The following is a 13,839-nucleotide window of genomic DNA, read 5'->3' as shown; positions in this document are numbered from 1 at the left end:
AACCGGATTCAAAATCGGTCCAAACCAGTCCGGTTCAATTTTTGACCGGTTTTTGACTTTTTGGTCAACTCGATTTTTTTCCGGTCTGGTTCGGTGCGGTTCGGCTTGAATTTCTGGTTTGCCGGTTTGAGTGCCCACTCCTAGCTGACAATGAGTCGTGTCGTGTCGCATTCGTGTTGTGTCAGACTTTTAAACGTGGCAAGAATCCTCAACCCATACACAACCCATTTATCAAACGTGTCAAGAATTTCAAACCCAAACACAACCCATGTAACCCGTTTACTAAACATATTGAGTTAGGTCACAAACAAATAACTTGCTTAGTAACCTGTTTAAAAACTTGCTTAACATCTAAAATGTTCTATTTCTTTTTTGATGAAAATAGTCGTGTTATAAACATTCCAAAATCACACTAAAATTTAAAAACTTCAAATACAAATTCATTAGTTCACTGCAAATCAAACATAAAACTTTGATTAAATTACAACATAAAATACAAATGACATTCCCAACTCCAATAATATTTAGCCACCAACATTGATGGTATTTGAACACTCAATAGATTGGGAGGGATTCATGTCTATCTTGCTAATATCCTCAGTCAATTCTTCCAAGTTTTGTGCTAAAGTGGAATTTTCTGCAATTCAAACCATAAGGCTTCAGCAAATAATCATAAAAAGAAACAAATACAATGAATAAGATGATAGGAAATATACCTTGTTCACCAAATATCCAGTCTCGTGTACAAGTGCCTCAACATTTTCAGGTTTTGAGAGCACTATGATACTGATCAAGCACTCTACCACAAACACTAAGTGATGTCTTAGAAGCAACTGTAGATATTGGAATAGATAGTACATCATGAGCCAAAATACATAATTCAGGATATCGAAATTGGTTTGCTTTCCAAAAATCAAGAACATTCAAATTTATCATCCCGTCTACTTTAGGCTCATCCAAATACAATTTTAACTGAGACTTTTGGCAAGAAGTGGTAGATTCCTCACTTAGGTATCAAATTCCTAATAATATAACAACATTAATATTAGCACATAGTCAAATGTAAACTGAACTTTGATGTTGTTGGGGTCTTTTTCCGTTGGAAGGCTCACCCGGGTTTGTTGATTCTTCATTGCCCATTTTTCTGAGTTAGAGAGAAATAAGCCCAAAGTATCTCGAGGGAGGAGCAAGTCCCAGGGGAGTACTTTGTTCTTCTTCCAACGACTGCGTGTTTTGTGCAGATGTTTCTGGCAGCTTGACGAAGAGTTAAAGATGGTGCATTGATGTTATATAGACTTGGCATGAGAGTTTGCTTTGTGAATTAAGGTACTACTAGACTTGGCATGAGAGATTATGTGTTTCATATGGGATGGAGCTTTTTTGAGAGAGAGAGAGAGAGAATGGGTGGCTTGAGTAGATTTCCAGCAGCTTGATGAAAGCTTTGTCAGCCTCTTGGGTGGCTTGCCAAAAGAGAAAAAAGGGAAGAAATGGAATAACATAGCTTGAAATCGAAGGGTTCTAGAGGTGAGTGGTGATGCTTGCTCTCTTTGTATGTGTTTATGGGAGGGAGAGGAAGAATATGGAAGAACATGGCTTGAGATTGAAGCTTCCAGCAATGCGTAAGGATGTTGCTTGCTCTGACTGAGTTGAAGATGACTTGCTGATGTTGATCTGAGATTATATGAGCTTGGCATGAGAGCTTGGAGTGTGGGAGCTAAAGACCCACAAGTTTAGCAAATGAGAATGCTTGTGCTTAGGTTGGTGTTTGATATGCTTGAGTTTGGGTGTTGAGAATTTATTGTTTAAAGCTATGGCTATGGTGGTTTGATTGTTTGGCTGTGATGGCTGTTGGGATGCTCATAGCAGTCAAACGAATGGGGTTTTAAAGAGCATGGCTGAGGAAAGAAAAGCTTAAGACTTTGAAGGGTATGGTGTTTGTGACAATGATTCTAGAGAAATTTATGAGTTTTAGAGGTGGGAGGATAAAAGAAAAAGCTTAAGGCTTGAAAGCTATGGTGTTTATAGCTTGGAAGGGTATGAGAATGAAGGAAAAGCTTGGAGTTATGGTTCGTGAGGCTTTATAGGGACAACGGAGGATTTCAATGATAGGAAAATAGAAGAAATGGTTGTGATAGCTGAGGAATGGCTGGAGGAAGGAAAGTGGTCTGGTGGTTTCTGAATGGGGTTGATGGCTGTTGGGATGCTTGCAACAGCCGAGTGAGGGAGTGTTGGTTGAAGAAAAATTGGTGTCGTTTGCTTAAGCCATGAAAGCCAATTTATAGAGGGTGAGGGTTTTCCTTTGTTTCCAATAAGTAAAGGGAGGTGCTGGAACTAGCCTATTTCCAGTGATTAAAAGTGTAAGAACCCAAAACAAAATATCAAAAAGAAAGAAAATATCTAAAAAGGTAAGGAAAATATCTTTTAGCGAAATGACCAAATTGCCCTCGCATATTTTAATGGGGAAAATTTGACTTTTTAATCGGGAAAGAATTTGGGAATTCCGCCTACGCCATTGCGTAGAGCGCGGCGAAAGGAGTTCGTAGACACGGAGTAGACCCGAATCGGAGCCGTAACGAAGAAGTTATGGTCTAAAAATCGTGAGGGGCAAAATGGTAATTTGGTCAAAAAGTCAGATATTTATATCACTCTCTCTCCTCTCCCCCGTCAGCTCTCTCTCTCTCCTCCCGCAGCTGCCCTCGCCCGCGACCTTCCTCCCTTCCCGACGTCGCACCGGCCGCCTCGCTTGGAGTTGATCTCCGAGACCGGTGCCAAACAAACCAGCACACGACGGCCGACGTTTCCTTACCCACCTCCGCCGCTGCCGTGGTCGGAATCGGCCGGAATCTGCCATGGAAGTCGACGGTTCGTCCGAATGCCATCCGAACTTCCAGCCGCTCGATCTCCTCCGTTTCTCAACCAAATCAGTCGAGTGAGGTATGGATTTTCATCTATTTTTCGTGCTCTATCTGCTGGTTGGCTGGGTTTAGATCAATTCGATCTCTAGATCACTCGATTTTCGACTTGAAGTTTGGCCGAAACTTTGGCCGCTCGAAACTAGCATTTCCAGTCACTTTTTGGGGGTAGTCCAAGAACAAAAGTGACTCCAAGTGGGGTGTTTTACCTAGGGTAGGAGTTTGGAGTCTCGGTTCCACGATTTTTTGGCACACCCGAATCGCTTTAGACACCCGATCTGCCCTGCGCGTGTGGCGGCGCGTGGGCCAGGGTGGTGGTACGGCTCTGGCCAGTTTTGAGGTCCTCGTGTCGCCACGAGCGCGTGAGATTTCGCGGATCTCGATTCGGAGTCCGTTTGAGCCCCGAACGAATTTTCCATATCGCGCGATCCGTGGGTACAGTATCGTGTAGTTGTTGGATCGCGCTGAATTTTGGATATGTCGGTCTACGTGATTTCAGGATCGCGTAGGATTCGACGGATTGCGAATCGGAGTCCCGGATACTCCGGAATTGCGAACCCTGGGGCTAGGGTTAGGGTTTTAAGCGATAATGCGATTTTGGCCAATCCGACCGTCCGATTCGGACCAATTTCGCAGAACTTGGTTCCCGCCCCATGAGAACCCCTCCGGGAAGCTCAGATTGGCCATTAGAGACCGTGGACCCATGGGGTCCCGGATCGGCCGATCGGGCAGCTCATCGCTTATCAAGGTTTTGGGTCTCTTGAGGCCAGCCTAACTAATTAAAAAGCTGAGACGGGCATAGGAATAACTGGAATAAGTTTTGTATTTCTAGGAGCCGGGGGCAGGATGTTTAGTTGAATTTCGTTTTATTCAGCAGTTTATTAATTTAATTTTTCGGGGTAATCAGGTATCAGGAGCCCGACAGAATTTTAAAAGGAGACCTCCGAGGGATCGAAGTAGCTCGGACCATCTGTGAGTGGACCTTCTTTCATAATTCAGATTTCATAAATGAATTGATGTGCTTTTATATGAATTGATGTGCTTTTATATAAAATAGATTTTATAAATGATTTTATATAAATGAGTTTTATAAATGAGTTTATTTGAGTAAGTTTCTTCATTCAGTCTTTGAGTAAGTTTTAATACGATTTTGAATATGATCAGTACAGTAATAATTCTATAAGTCGGTGCTGCTTATTTACCAGTTACAGAAACAGAGTTTGAGTTTTGAATCAGTGGAGACCGCAGCACGACTTGAGTTTTTCAGTTGTGATTCAGATTTTTCTAAAGGACTTTATTTTTAAACCACCTCGTACCCGTTTTTCTTTATGGTGATTACCCAGAGTCGGACCGATGTCTACGGACATCCAGTCTGATTATAGTTCAGTCAGTGCACTTGACTTGCCTCACGAGTTTCGGGGACGCTCGGACCGTGAGTGCCGGGATTTGCGGCTCGGCAGACTTGGTGTCCCGAGACCTGCCAGGATTGCGGCTCGGCTGACTTTATGTCCCCGAGACCTGCCGGGATTGCGGATCAGGCTGACTACGGTCCCCTGCATCCTGCCAGAGCGACTCGAGTTGACTTGGTGTCATCGAGGAATCTGCCGGCGGGACAGGCTGATCATAGCCCCCTGATTTCGCCAGTTTGCGGCTCGGGTAGCCTGTTTGACGCCCGAGACCTGCCAGGGAATTGACGGAAATGACAGGGGTACAAACTGGTGGTATTTCAAAGGATTTTGAGTTTCTTTTATTTAACTATGGTTTTCAGTTATTTTAAGTCAGTTTTTCTGATTTTTCAAGTATAGATACCTTTATATTCGTTCAGTTATGAAAGATCTGAGTACAGAGTTTTTATACGCGTTGGATTTCAGTACTTTTATGAAAGCTTTGAATTCAGTGGTTTGTATGAAACTTTCAAGTTTGAATATGACTGATATAGAATGCCTTGAATTGACTACGCGTGATATAATAAGTAAGTATTCAGTTTTATTTAGCTAAATTTATTTTACCATGGGGGATATTATGTTTATGAGAATTGTTTTGAAGAACATTATTGTTGCTTTGGTCCACTCACATTTTCAACCTTTTTTTCGCCCCCAGGCCGTAGAAGTACGCGGGATCCACCACCGGGCCAATCATAGTTTCTGCGCCAAGGTAAAGTTTTGCAGAAGATCCTTGCAACCTTGAAAACCCTAGAAAATGCTCTGATATCATGTTGAACATAAGGAATTGAGATTGGAATCTGTTTGTTGACTTAGTCTGGCTGTTGGTAGGGTTTCTGAGATTATTTGACAGGTGAAAATTTTGGGATAAATCAAAAATACAGGGGAGGTTCTGCCGAATTTTCGGCAGAAATCTGAGGAAATTTAAAGAGAAATTGAAGTCAGAAGGGTAAGAAGGTCATTTGTGCCCGACATTTGTCAGGTGTCGGACACGCACAGGACTTGGCTCGAATTCCAAAGTGGAAATTGGGTCGGGTCCTGTCAAAAAGGGAGCATTAGGGCATTCTATTTTCTAGTATGTAAAGTTAGGTAATATAAACTGATTATTTCCTATTGGTAAAAGGAAGCACTGGAAACTGCTTGTTTCCAGTGGTTAATAGGAAGTGCTGGAAAATGCTTGTTTTCAACGGGTAAAGCTATTTGAAAAATGACTGTTTCTTATGGGTAAAAGGAAGTGCTTGAAAAATATCTCATTTGCTCACCTACATTGGAGAACTCTAAGGCTTGGATTTTGGTGCTCCCAAGTAGCCAGCCCAAAGTCTCCATTATCTAAGAGCTTCTGTGGGCTTTGTGGACTTCCGTAACCTTCCACACCACAATCCCTCATGCAAGCCCCGTAAAGCGCATGACCTGGGTTCATGTGAGCTTGATAGGTGGTTGGCATGAAAAAATGTATTATTAGTTTGGCATGGCATGTGCACTATTTCTATATTTATTTAATAAATTAAATCCCAAAATATAGCTTGGATTAATGCATGACCTTCATTATATGTTATATTGGGCTTTAAATGTCTTTGGGCTTCCCATGATTTTTTGGGCCTCAACAGATGTATTTTGAACAAAATAAATAGCTTTTTACCTTCATAACATCCATGCATTCCTTAGAAACCATGTCATCAACATGAGAAGGAACACCATTTGAAGTACTTGATGTACCAGCAACTAATTCAAATTTAGAATGTATTTTCATGTACAAATCAAAGAGAGAAACCAACATATCACGAACTTTAGCCATTTCTTGGGAGTTTGTACCATACAACCTTTTATAACAAAATTCGACAAACTGAAGTTTATATCTAGGATCCAATATCACAGCAATTGTAATAAGGATCAAACTATACTCTTTCTAATACTTATCAAACGTTTTCATCATCTGAGTTGCCATAGATCTCATGAAACATCTGAATCAATCTTTACCTTTCTCAACGTATCTTCCACCTCAAACACTCGAGGAAAATACAAATTTGCAGCAGTGTATTTAGTTCCAGAAAACAAGCAAGTCACATTATAAAACACCTTAAGAAACTTGCTAAGTTTTTCTAATTTTTCCTACTAATCTTGAGACAGAGAATTCTTGTAATTAGAATCACTTAATTGCAAATGCAGAAATGCTCGCTGATAATAAAGTGCACTGCCAATCATAAGAAATGTGGAGTTCTATCTAGTGGGTACATCTTGGCGCAAGCCCTTTTTACAATCTAAAGAAGCTTGTGCAGCACAATCTAAGAATTTATGTTTCCTCCCTTGTGAACCTCTAACATATTTAATACTTTCCCTAATTTTCCTCACGAAATCATCAATGTGTTTCAACCCATCTTGCACTATCAGGTTCAGAATGTGAGCACAACATCGAACATGAAAAAATTTCCCATTCATTAAAAGTGCATTCTTCAAGTTAAGTTGCCCCTTTACCAACACAACAAAAGCATCATTTGAAGATGCATTGTCCAAAGTCATTGAGAAAAGTTTCTTTTCCACCCCCCAATTAGTCAACAACGTATAAATTTTTTCACACAATGCAACACCACTATGAGGAGGAGACATAAAACTGAAATTCAAAATTCTTTTTTGCAATTTCCAATTAGCATGAACAAATGGACAGTGAGAGAAAGATAACCATCTGTGGTATAGAACTCCACAAATCAGATGTCAAACAAACTCTTCCAAGAATTGAACCCAAAAGTTCTTTAAGCTTAACCTTTTCTCTATTGTACATACTCAACACATCAGCCTTTGTAGTATTTCTAGATATCAGTTTGATATCAACCCAAATATAATTAAACACTTCCTTAATTCTAGCATACTCAACAAACTGAAAGGGCAGCTCATGCATGATAATTGCCATCACTAGTAACTCACTGAATTTATTTGAATCAAACTTAGCAGACCTTGTTATGATAGACCCTTCAAATTTAGATAATAATAATTGGCCCAAATCACGAGTATCAGATTTCAAACAAGAATCAAGAGGATGCTTCAAATTTCTAGTACCATATCTACTATCACACAAGTACTTATGAGCACATTTCATGCACTTTGCATAAAGCTTATTATTTGGATCGACATGAAGAATTTCAAACTAATTCCATACATGTGATGTCAGTTTTCTACGTCTCTTACCAACTTGAGTTATAACAACTGCATTGTTGTTAGACGGATCTAAATCTTGCACATTACTTCTAGCTGATCCATCGTCAAAACTATCACAACCATCTTCAAAAGAATTCATCTGTATGAAACATAAAATAACATAGGATGAGTTTTTTTTTTTTTTTTTTTTGAGAAACATACACCAGCAAGAGAGAGAGAGAGAGAGAGAGAGATAGAGAATTATCCCATTCTAATTAATTTGTATTTTATAGTAGCCATTCCTAAATTATTTATTTAAATATCCTATTCTAATGTTAGCTTGGTCAAGCAGTTTTTTGCATTGCATTTTCATGGTTTTTATTTAATAACATATTATTTTCAATGAATGAATCATAGTCAAGCTGCAGCTTATCTCATTCTTAGTAACAAAGAAAACAAACACCAGCCAAACAAAGAAATCAAACACCAACAAAAGAGAGATAGTGAGATTTAGGGGGATACCTGAGAGAGAATCGCATAGATGCAGAGATGCAAAGGGAGACACTCAAATCTAGATCCCAATATGTGGCCTCAACCCTTGGTATTTCCCAATTTGTTGTCGAAGATTTAAGAACCAGAGATGGAGGAGAGACGTAGAGAGAGACGCAGAGAGAGACGCAGAGAGGAAGGGAGATGGAGAGACTGAGAGGGAGAGGGAGACGTAGAGGGAGGGAGATGCGATAACGGTTTGGTTTGGAGGCATCTGTGTGAAGTGAATTATTCGATAGGTAAGTTCTTCTATATTATGTATATGTTTTTTTTTTTCTAGGGTTTCAAATTAAGCGGGTTATTGGGTTTTAAGCTAGTTGACACGATCCATTTAATAAATGGGTTAAATATGTATTTTAGCGGGTTGGTGGGTTGACTCGAAACCCACCCATTTATTAAACGGGTCATAACGGGTTGACCCAAAAATTACGCAATTATTAATCGTGCGGTTCAGGTAGTGTTTTTTCCGTGCAGGTTTTGAATTGTGTAACGGGTCGTATCTGAAATTGCCATCTCTAATGCATATACAAATGTCAATATATGGTTTATAACGATGAAATGTCTCAAGAGTTGGTATACAAGGTTGTGATGATCATATATGGTCAAATTATAGACAACGTTACATTATTTATTGAGTTCAGGTATAAATTATATATGGTTAATAGAAAGTTGATATAGAAGTAATATCTCGTCTCATGCCCTTTTTTCACCTATGTCTTGCAATTATAAAGTTGAAGTTTGACTATCAAGTTTACGTATTACCTTCTTATTGTGCTTATATTGCCTTCATATTGCTCTTATATTGCTATCTTAGTACCTTTGTTTCACCTCTATTCTGTTTACATATTGTCTTTCTATTGCCTGTATATTGCCTTGCCTATTGCTCATCGATTGTTGTCTTAGCACTTTTTTTTACCTCTGTCTTGGCAATTATAAAGTTGGTGGACTATCAAGTTTACGTATTGCGTTCTTATTGTCCTTATATTGCCTTCTTATTGCCCTTCTATTGATGTCTTAGTACATTTTTTTAAACCGTTGTCTTGGTAATTAAAAAGTTGAAGTTGGACTATCAAGTTTACGTATTGCCTTCCAATTGCCCTTCTATTGCTTTCGTAGAACGATTCTTTTCATCTCTGTCTTGACAATTATAAAGTTGAAGTTGGACTATCAAGTTTACGTATTGCTTTTATATTGCTTCCTATTGCCTTTCTATTGCTTTCGTAGCATGGTTTTTCTCACCTTTATCTTGACAAGTAGAAGTTTGACTATTAAGTTTACGTACTTCCTTCATATTGCCATTATATTTCCTACCTATTGCTCATTTATTGCTTTCGTAGCACCATTTTTTTCACCTCTGTCTTGGCAATTATAAAGTTGAAGTTGAACTATCAAATTTACGTATTGTCTTCCTATTGCCCTTCTATTGCTTTTGTAGCACCATTTTTTTCACTTGTGACTTGGCAATTATAAAGTTGAAGTTAGACTATCAAATTTATGTATTGCCTTCCTAATGCCCTTATATTGCTTGCCTATTGCTCCTCTATTGCTTTCGTAGCACCCCTTTTTTCACCATGTCTTGGCAATTATAAAGTTGAAGTTGGACTCTTAAGTTTATGTAGTGCCCTTATATTGCCTGCCTATTGCTCCTCTATTGTTTTCGTAGCACCTTTTGTTTCACCGTCTTGGCAATTATAAAGCTGAAGTTGGACTATCAATATTACGTATTGCCTTCTTTTGCACTTATATTGCCTTACTATTGCTCCTTTATTGGTATCTTAGCACCATTTTTTTCATGTCTATTTTGGCAAACAAATTGTAGTTGAACTATGAAGTCTTTGTATTGCCTTTTTATTCCACTTACATTGCTCTTGTATTGCACCAAAAACAATTCAATTTAAGTTTCTTAGTCACCTACTATACGCTTCTACACCAATAATCTTTCAAAAGAGAACAAAAATGACAAACAACACTCAGTGAAGGATTGCATTACAAGGGATATAAAAGGGAAACAAACATGCACATAACATAATCTTCTTCATTTACCAACATTGAACGGAGAACAAGTTAAATCAAAATATAATTGGACATCATGAATGTCCTACATAAGTGATGGAGCAATGTCCAGCATACACTCACATTCAATAAATGCTGAACATAGTTGCATCACGATCTATACAATTGGGTACCTATAAAGATACCTATTTCCAAAAACAAAAAACAGCGACATGTCAGGAGCACAAACAATACTTAAACTTAGGTAGCAGAGATCCCCACTTAATAGAATGAGACATACAAACTAAACATTTATAACATCAAAATGACCTGCTTGTTGTTGGTGACGAGGATAGCTTCTTTGCATGTACTTCGGTAGTGGCCCTTCACACCGTGCCTTGAGCATTTTCTTTCTCGTGAGTTCTTTCCTTTAGAAGGTATTCTTTGCGTCTTACGACCACCCGTCATAACCTTTGAAATAAAAGGCATGAAATTTACATTTCAGACATTTTGGGGATAAACCCATGTCCCTTGAGGAGGATTCAGCATATGTAGCCGCCCATGTAGCTCGAGTGTAAAAGGAAGAGGCGAAGGAGTATGTATGGGTTCAATTTCAAGTGCCGACATACCGCAACAGCATGCTTGCATCAGAGTTGCTCTAAGTCAAACTTTGTACATGTACAATTGTGGTTTTGCAAGTGCACAAGACTGTTCATATCACCATCAAGCACATTATACTCCACATAATTGATTTTGACCACATTCATCCTCGAAGCAGCGTCCAGCCTCTTCCTTAACTTCTTTTCGCCTAAATCAGGGCACATCATAGATTTACATTTTATTGACAAATCTCGACGTTGACTAAACCAATTCTGAAGCACATTCCTAATTTCCTCAATCAAGTGTACCACCGGAAGCATCCTTCCAAAACGAAGAACTGAATTAGTGGACTCTCTAATATTAGTTGTCATGACATTATATCGTCGTCCGTCACAATGGGCTCAAGACCACTAATAGAGTTGTGCACGTACTAGATAAGTTCTCACTCACTCATTGTTTATCATGGAGAAATGACGATTGAACTCTGCTAGATAGTAAGACTTGGCTGTCTACACATAAAACCCCAATATTAGATCATGTTTCTTCAACTTAAATGAGGCTTTCATATTGCCCTTCAAGTGATAAAAGCAAATACCATGGAGGGCAATTTTGGTACTTTCATGTTACAAAGTGAATATTTCTGATTGATATTTAAAAAGTGAGTTTTTATTTTTTATTATCCTTTATGTTTAGTGAGTATATATGTCAATTTCCCAAAGGCCCCATTTAGTTCATGGGAAAGGAGGGTTGGGGATGAGAAATTAATTGCTTTCCGATATTTGGTAAGTCCAGGCATGAGAAATGGTTGAGTAACACATGGAAAAGTAGGGGGAAATTGAAGCCCTCCCCCCCTTGGGTTTTGTTTTCCTCCTCATGGGAAAGTTTAGGAAAATGAGCCAACATTAAATACACATTTTTCATGACCATTTTGTCCAAATTAACAATTTAGAATTACAACATAGTTGTTATCTAACTAAAGGAAACTGTAGAGTAGAGGAAAACAATAAAAATTAGTCTCTAAAACTTCTCTATCTTCTTCTTTGTTAATCACCTATTTATAGGCTTACAATAATAGGAAGCTAACCCACAAATTATGAGTTCAAGACTACTAATTACAATACTAATAATATAGGATATATCAAAAGGTGGAGGTAATGGATGTAATGGTGGTCATCCACATTCTAAGTATTTATAACACTCCCCCTTGGATGTCCACCATATATAGAGTATGCCTCGTTAAAAACTTTGCTAATAAAACCCAGTGAGACAAAAATTGGTTGAAGGGAAAAACAGTGCATAACCATGTATAACATAAAATTCTGTGTATAGAACACTAACACGCGTGCGACACTGCCTCGTTAAAACCTTGCCAGGAAAAGCCCAGTGGGACAAAAACATGGATGAATGAAAAAGAGTACAGTGTGTGAAGATCTTATTGATGGCACGCTCCCCCTGATGCTGAAAAAAATATCCTTAAACCATATTGTTGACCATCTTTCTGAATGTCGTAGTTGGAACTGGTTCCGTAAATTAATCTTGCAATATTATTGGATGCTCCCCCTGAAGAATTACTCCGCTTGATGTCTTTATACATCTTTGATGATCCAACACAAATGATATTGATCACACATCCGTCCTTCACATAGTGATCTTTGGTAATGCTTGTATAAAACCTGTTGTTGCAGCGTCATTAGAGGATTCATGTGTGTCATCATTCATCTAATCCCTGTTGAGGTTAGAGTACTACAAAAATATCTAGGCTATTTTCATAAGCTTTTACTTTATATAATGGTTTGAATAATCTCGTATGCTCTCCAATATAAAAAAAAACAATAGGGAAATAAGCTGATATAATCACTTTTTAAAAGTGGTATTCTGAAATAATCAGCTTGCAAATTGTGTTCTCAAATAATCACTTGTGAACGTGAAATGACCAAACTGCCCTCCATATAAAAGCACATGTATCAACCCGTTATTGGCCTTTTCTGAAAGGGTTGTTTGAACTCAGCTCAACTCTCTCTCCTCTGTGTTGGAAGGTTGGCAAAAATTGGGGGAACTCCAGGTTGCGAGACATGTTCCCACTGAGCAATCCAGTTCGCAACCCATCCATCGTCCTAACCCAGATGTCCTCAAACTTGGGACCCTAGTTTGGGCGCAGCGAAGCCGGAAGGCACGGCGTCCATTGTTGACCTCCCGATCGAGCTGACTGCTGCGATTCCACAGAGAAGGGAAAGTGGCGACTTCCGGTGTCGTTGTGAACGGATGTGAGTTGTGATATTGGTTTGGTAGTGTATGTGTATTATGAAATCGTTCAGCCCCTTTTCACCACAGAGGGCATAAAAGCTTAAATTTTCAGTTTGCACTTGTTGTGATATGTTGAAATTCATAGTTTGTGATATTATCTGCAGTGGGAGCTGTCTGGTGAACTTGAATTTTGTTTAAAATTGACCGAATGCGTGTATAATGTAGTGCAATGTGTTTGATAATGGTGAAAATAACAGCACACAGAAAAATCATAGGTTAACTTTGTCTGGCCTACAAATTTGTAAATACGGCTAGTGTTAGGCTCAATTTAGATGCTAATGTGGGGAATTTATTGGCATTCTGGGTTTGTTTTGGTAAGAAGTATAGTTTGTGTGTTTTGGTTTCGAATTTGGTAATTCAGCTTGTACTACATTATACGCTTTCTGCTTCCCTGATCCTTTTGTTGAAGGTGTTTACATTTGTGCAAAAGACTTGGAGGGTTAGAGGGTTCATATTTCTGCCATTGTATGTGTATGTTAGTTTGTTAATAACTTGGAACCCACAGATATCATCTTCTAAATCAGAGAAAAAACAAAAAGGAATAAAAGTTAATTGTTGAAGCAGCTACAATTAACTTTTGAAGATTTGAGGATTTAGAAGATGATATGTGTAGTGGAATGATTGTTGTGCATGTTTTTATTCATCTATTTTGTATTTTTTAGTGTTATGAATCGGTGTAGTAATTATTTATGTTTTTTGCAGAAATGGATACAGTTGGAATTTTGGTATGCTACAATGGAAATTGGGTTAAGAAGGATAACATTGAGAGTTATGAAGGTGGGGAGGCTAAAGGCATAATAGTGTCACGGAACGTAACGTTTTCCGAACTTGTTGAACGCATTTATAAGATCATGGATGCAGAGCCCACGAAATATAGTGTCACATTGAAGTATTCAGTTCCTGTATCCGCA

General features: G+C 38.6%; 1 protein-coding gene and 1 long non-coding RNA gene across 2 annotated transcripts in view; both read right to left on the bottom strand.

Moving 5' to 3' along the window:
- Positions 1–561: 561 nt before the first annotated feature.
- Positions 562–8,245, bottom strand: LOC117637159. The gene is made up of 4 exons (XR_004587159.1): positions 8,006–8,245; positions 7,535–7,643; positions 717–833; positions 562–637 (listed from the first exon to the last, which is right to left on the bottom strand). It is a non-coding gene; the product is annotated as an uncharacterized LOC117637159 (long non-coding RNA).
- A 2,426-nt stretch (positions 8,246–10,671) lies between these two features.
- The window catches only part of LOC117638341, a 5,223-nt gene continuing 2,055 nt past the window's right edge, over positions 10,672–13,839 (bottom strand). The window contains exons 5-6 of the mRNA XM_034373473.1: positions 11,075–11,133; positions 10,672–10,945 (exon numbers count right to left, since the gene is read on the bottom strand). Of these exons, the coding sequence (XP_034229364.1) occupies positions 10,672–10,945; positions 11,075–11,133 (333 nt within the window). The remainder of the gene's footprint in view (positions 10,946–11,074; positions 11,134–13,839) is intronic.

The sequence above is a fragment of the Prunus dulcis genome, chromosome 8, assembly GCF_902201215.1.
Source record: "Prunus dulcis chromosome 8, ALMONDv2, whole genome shotgun sequence".
Taxonomy (NCBI): domain Eukaryota; kingdom Viridiplantae; phylum Streptophyta; class Magnoliopsida; order Rosales; family Rosaceae; genus Prunus; species Prunus dulcis.
The sequence above is the reverse complement of the archived record's forward strand: the minus strand, read 5'-3'. Positions and strand labels throughout refer to the sequence as shown.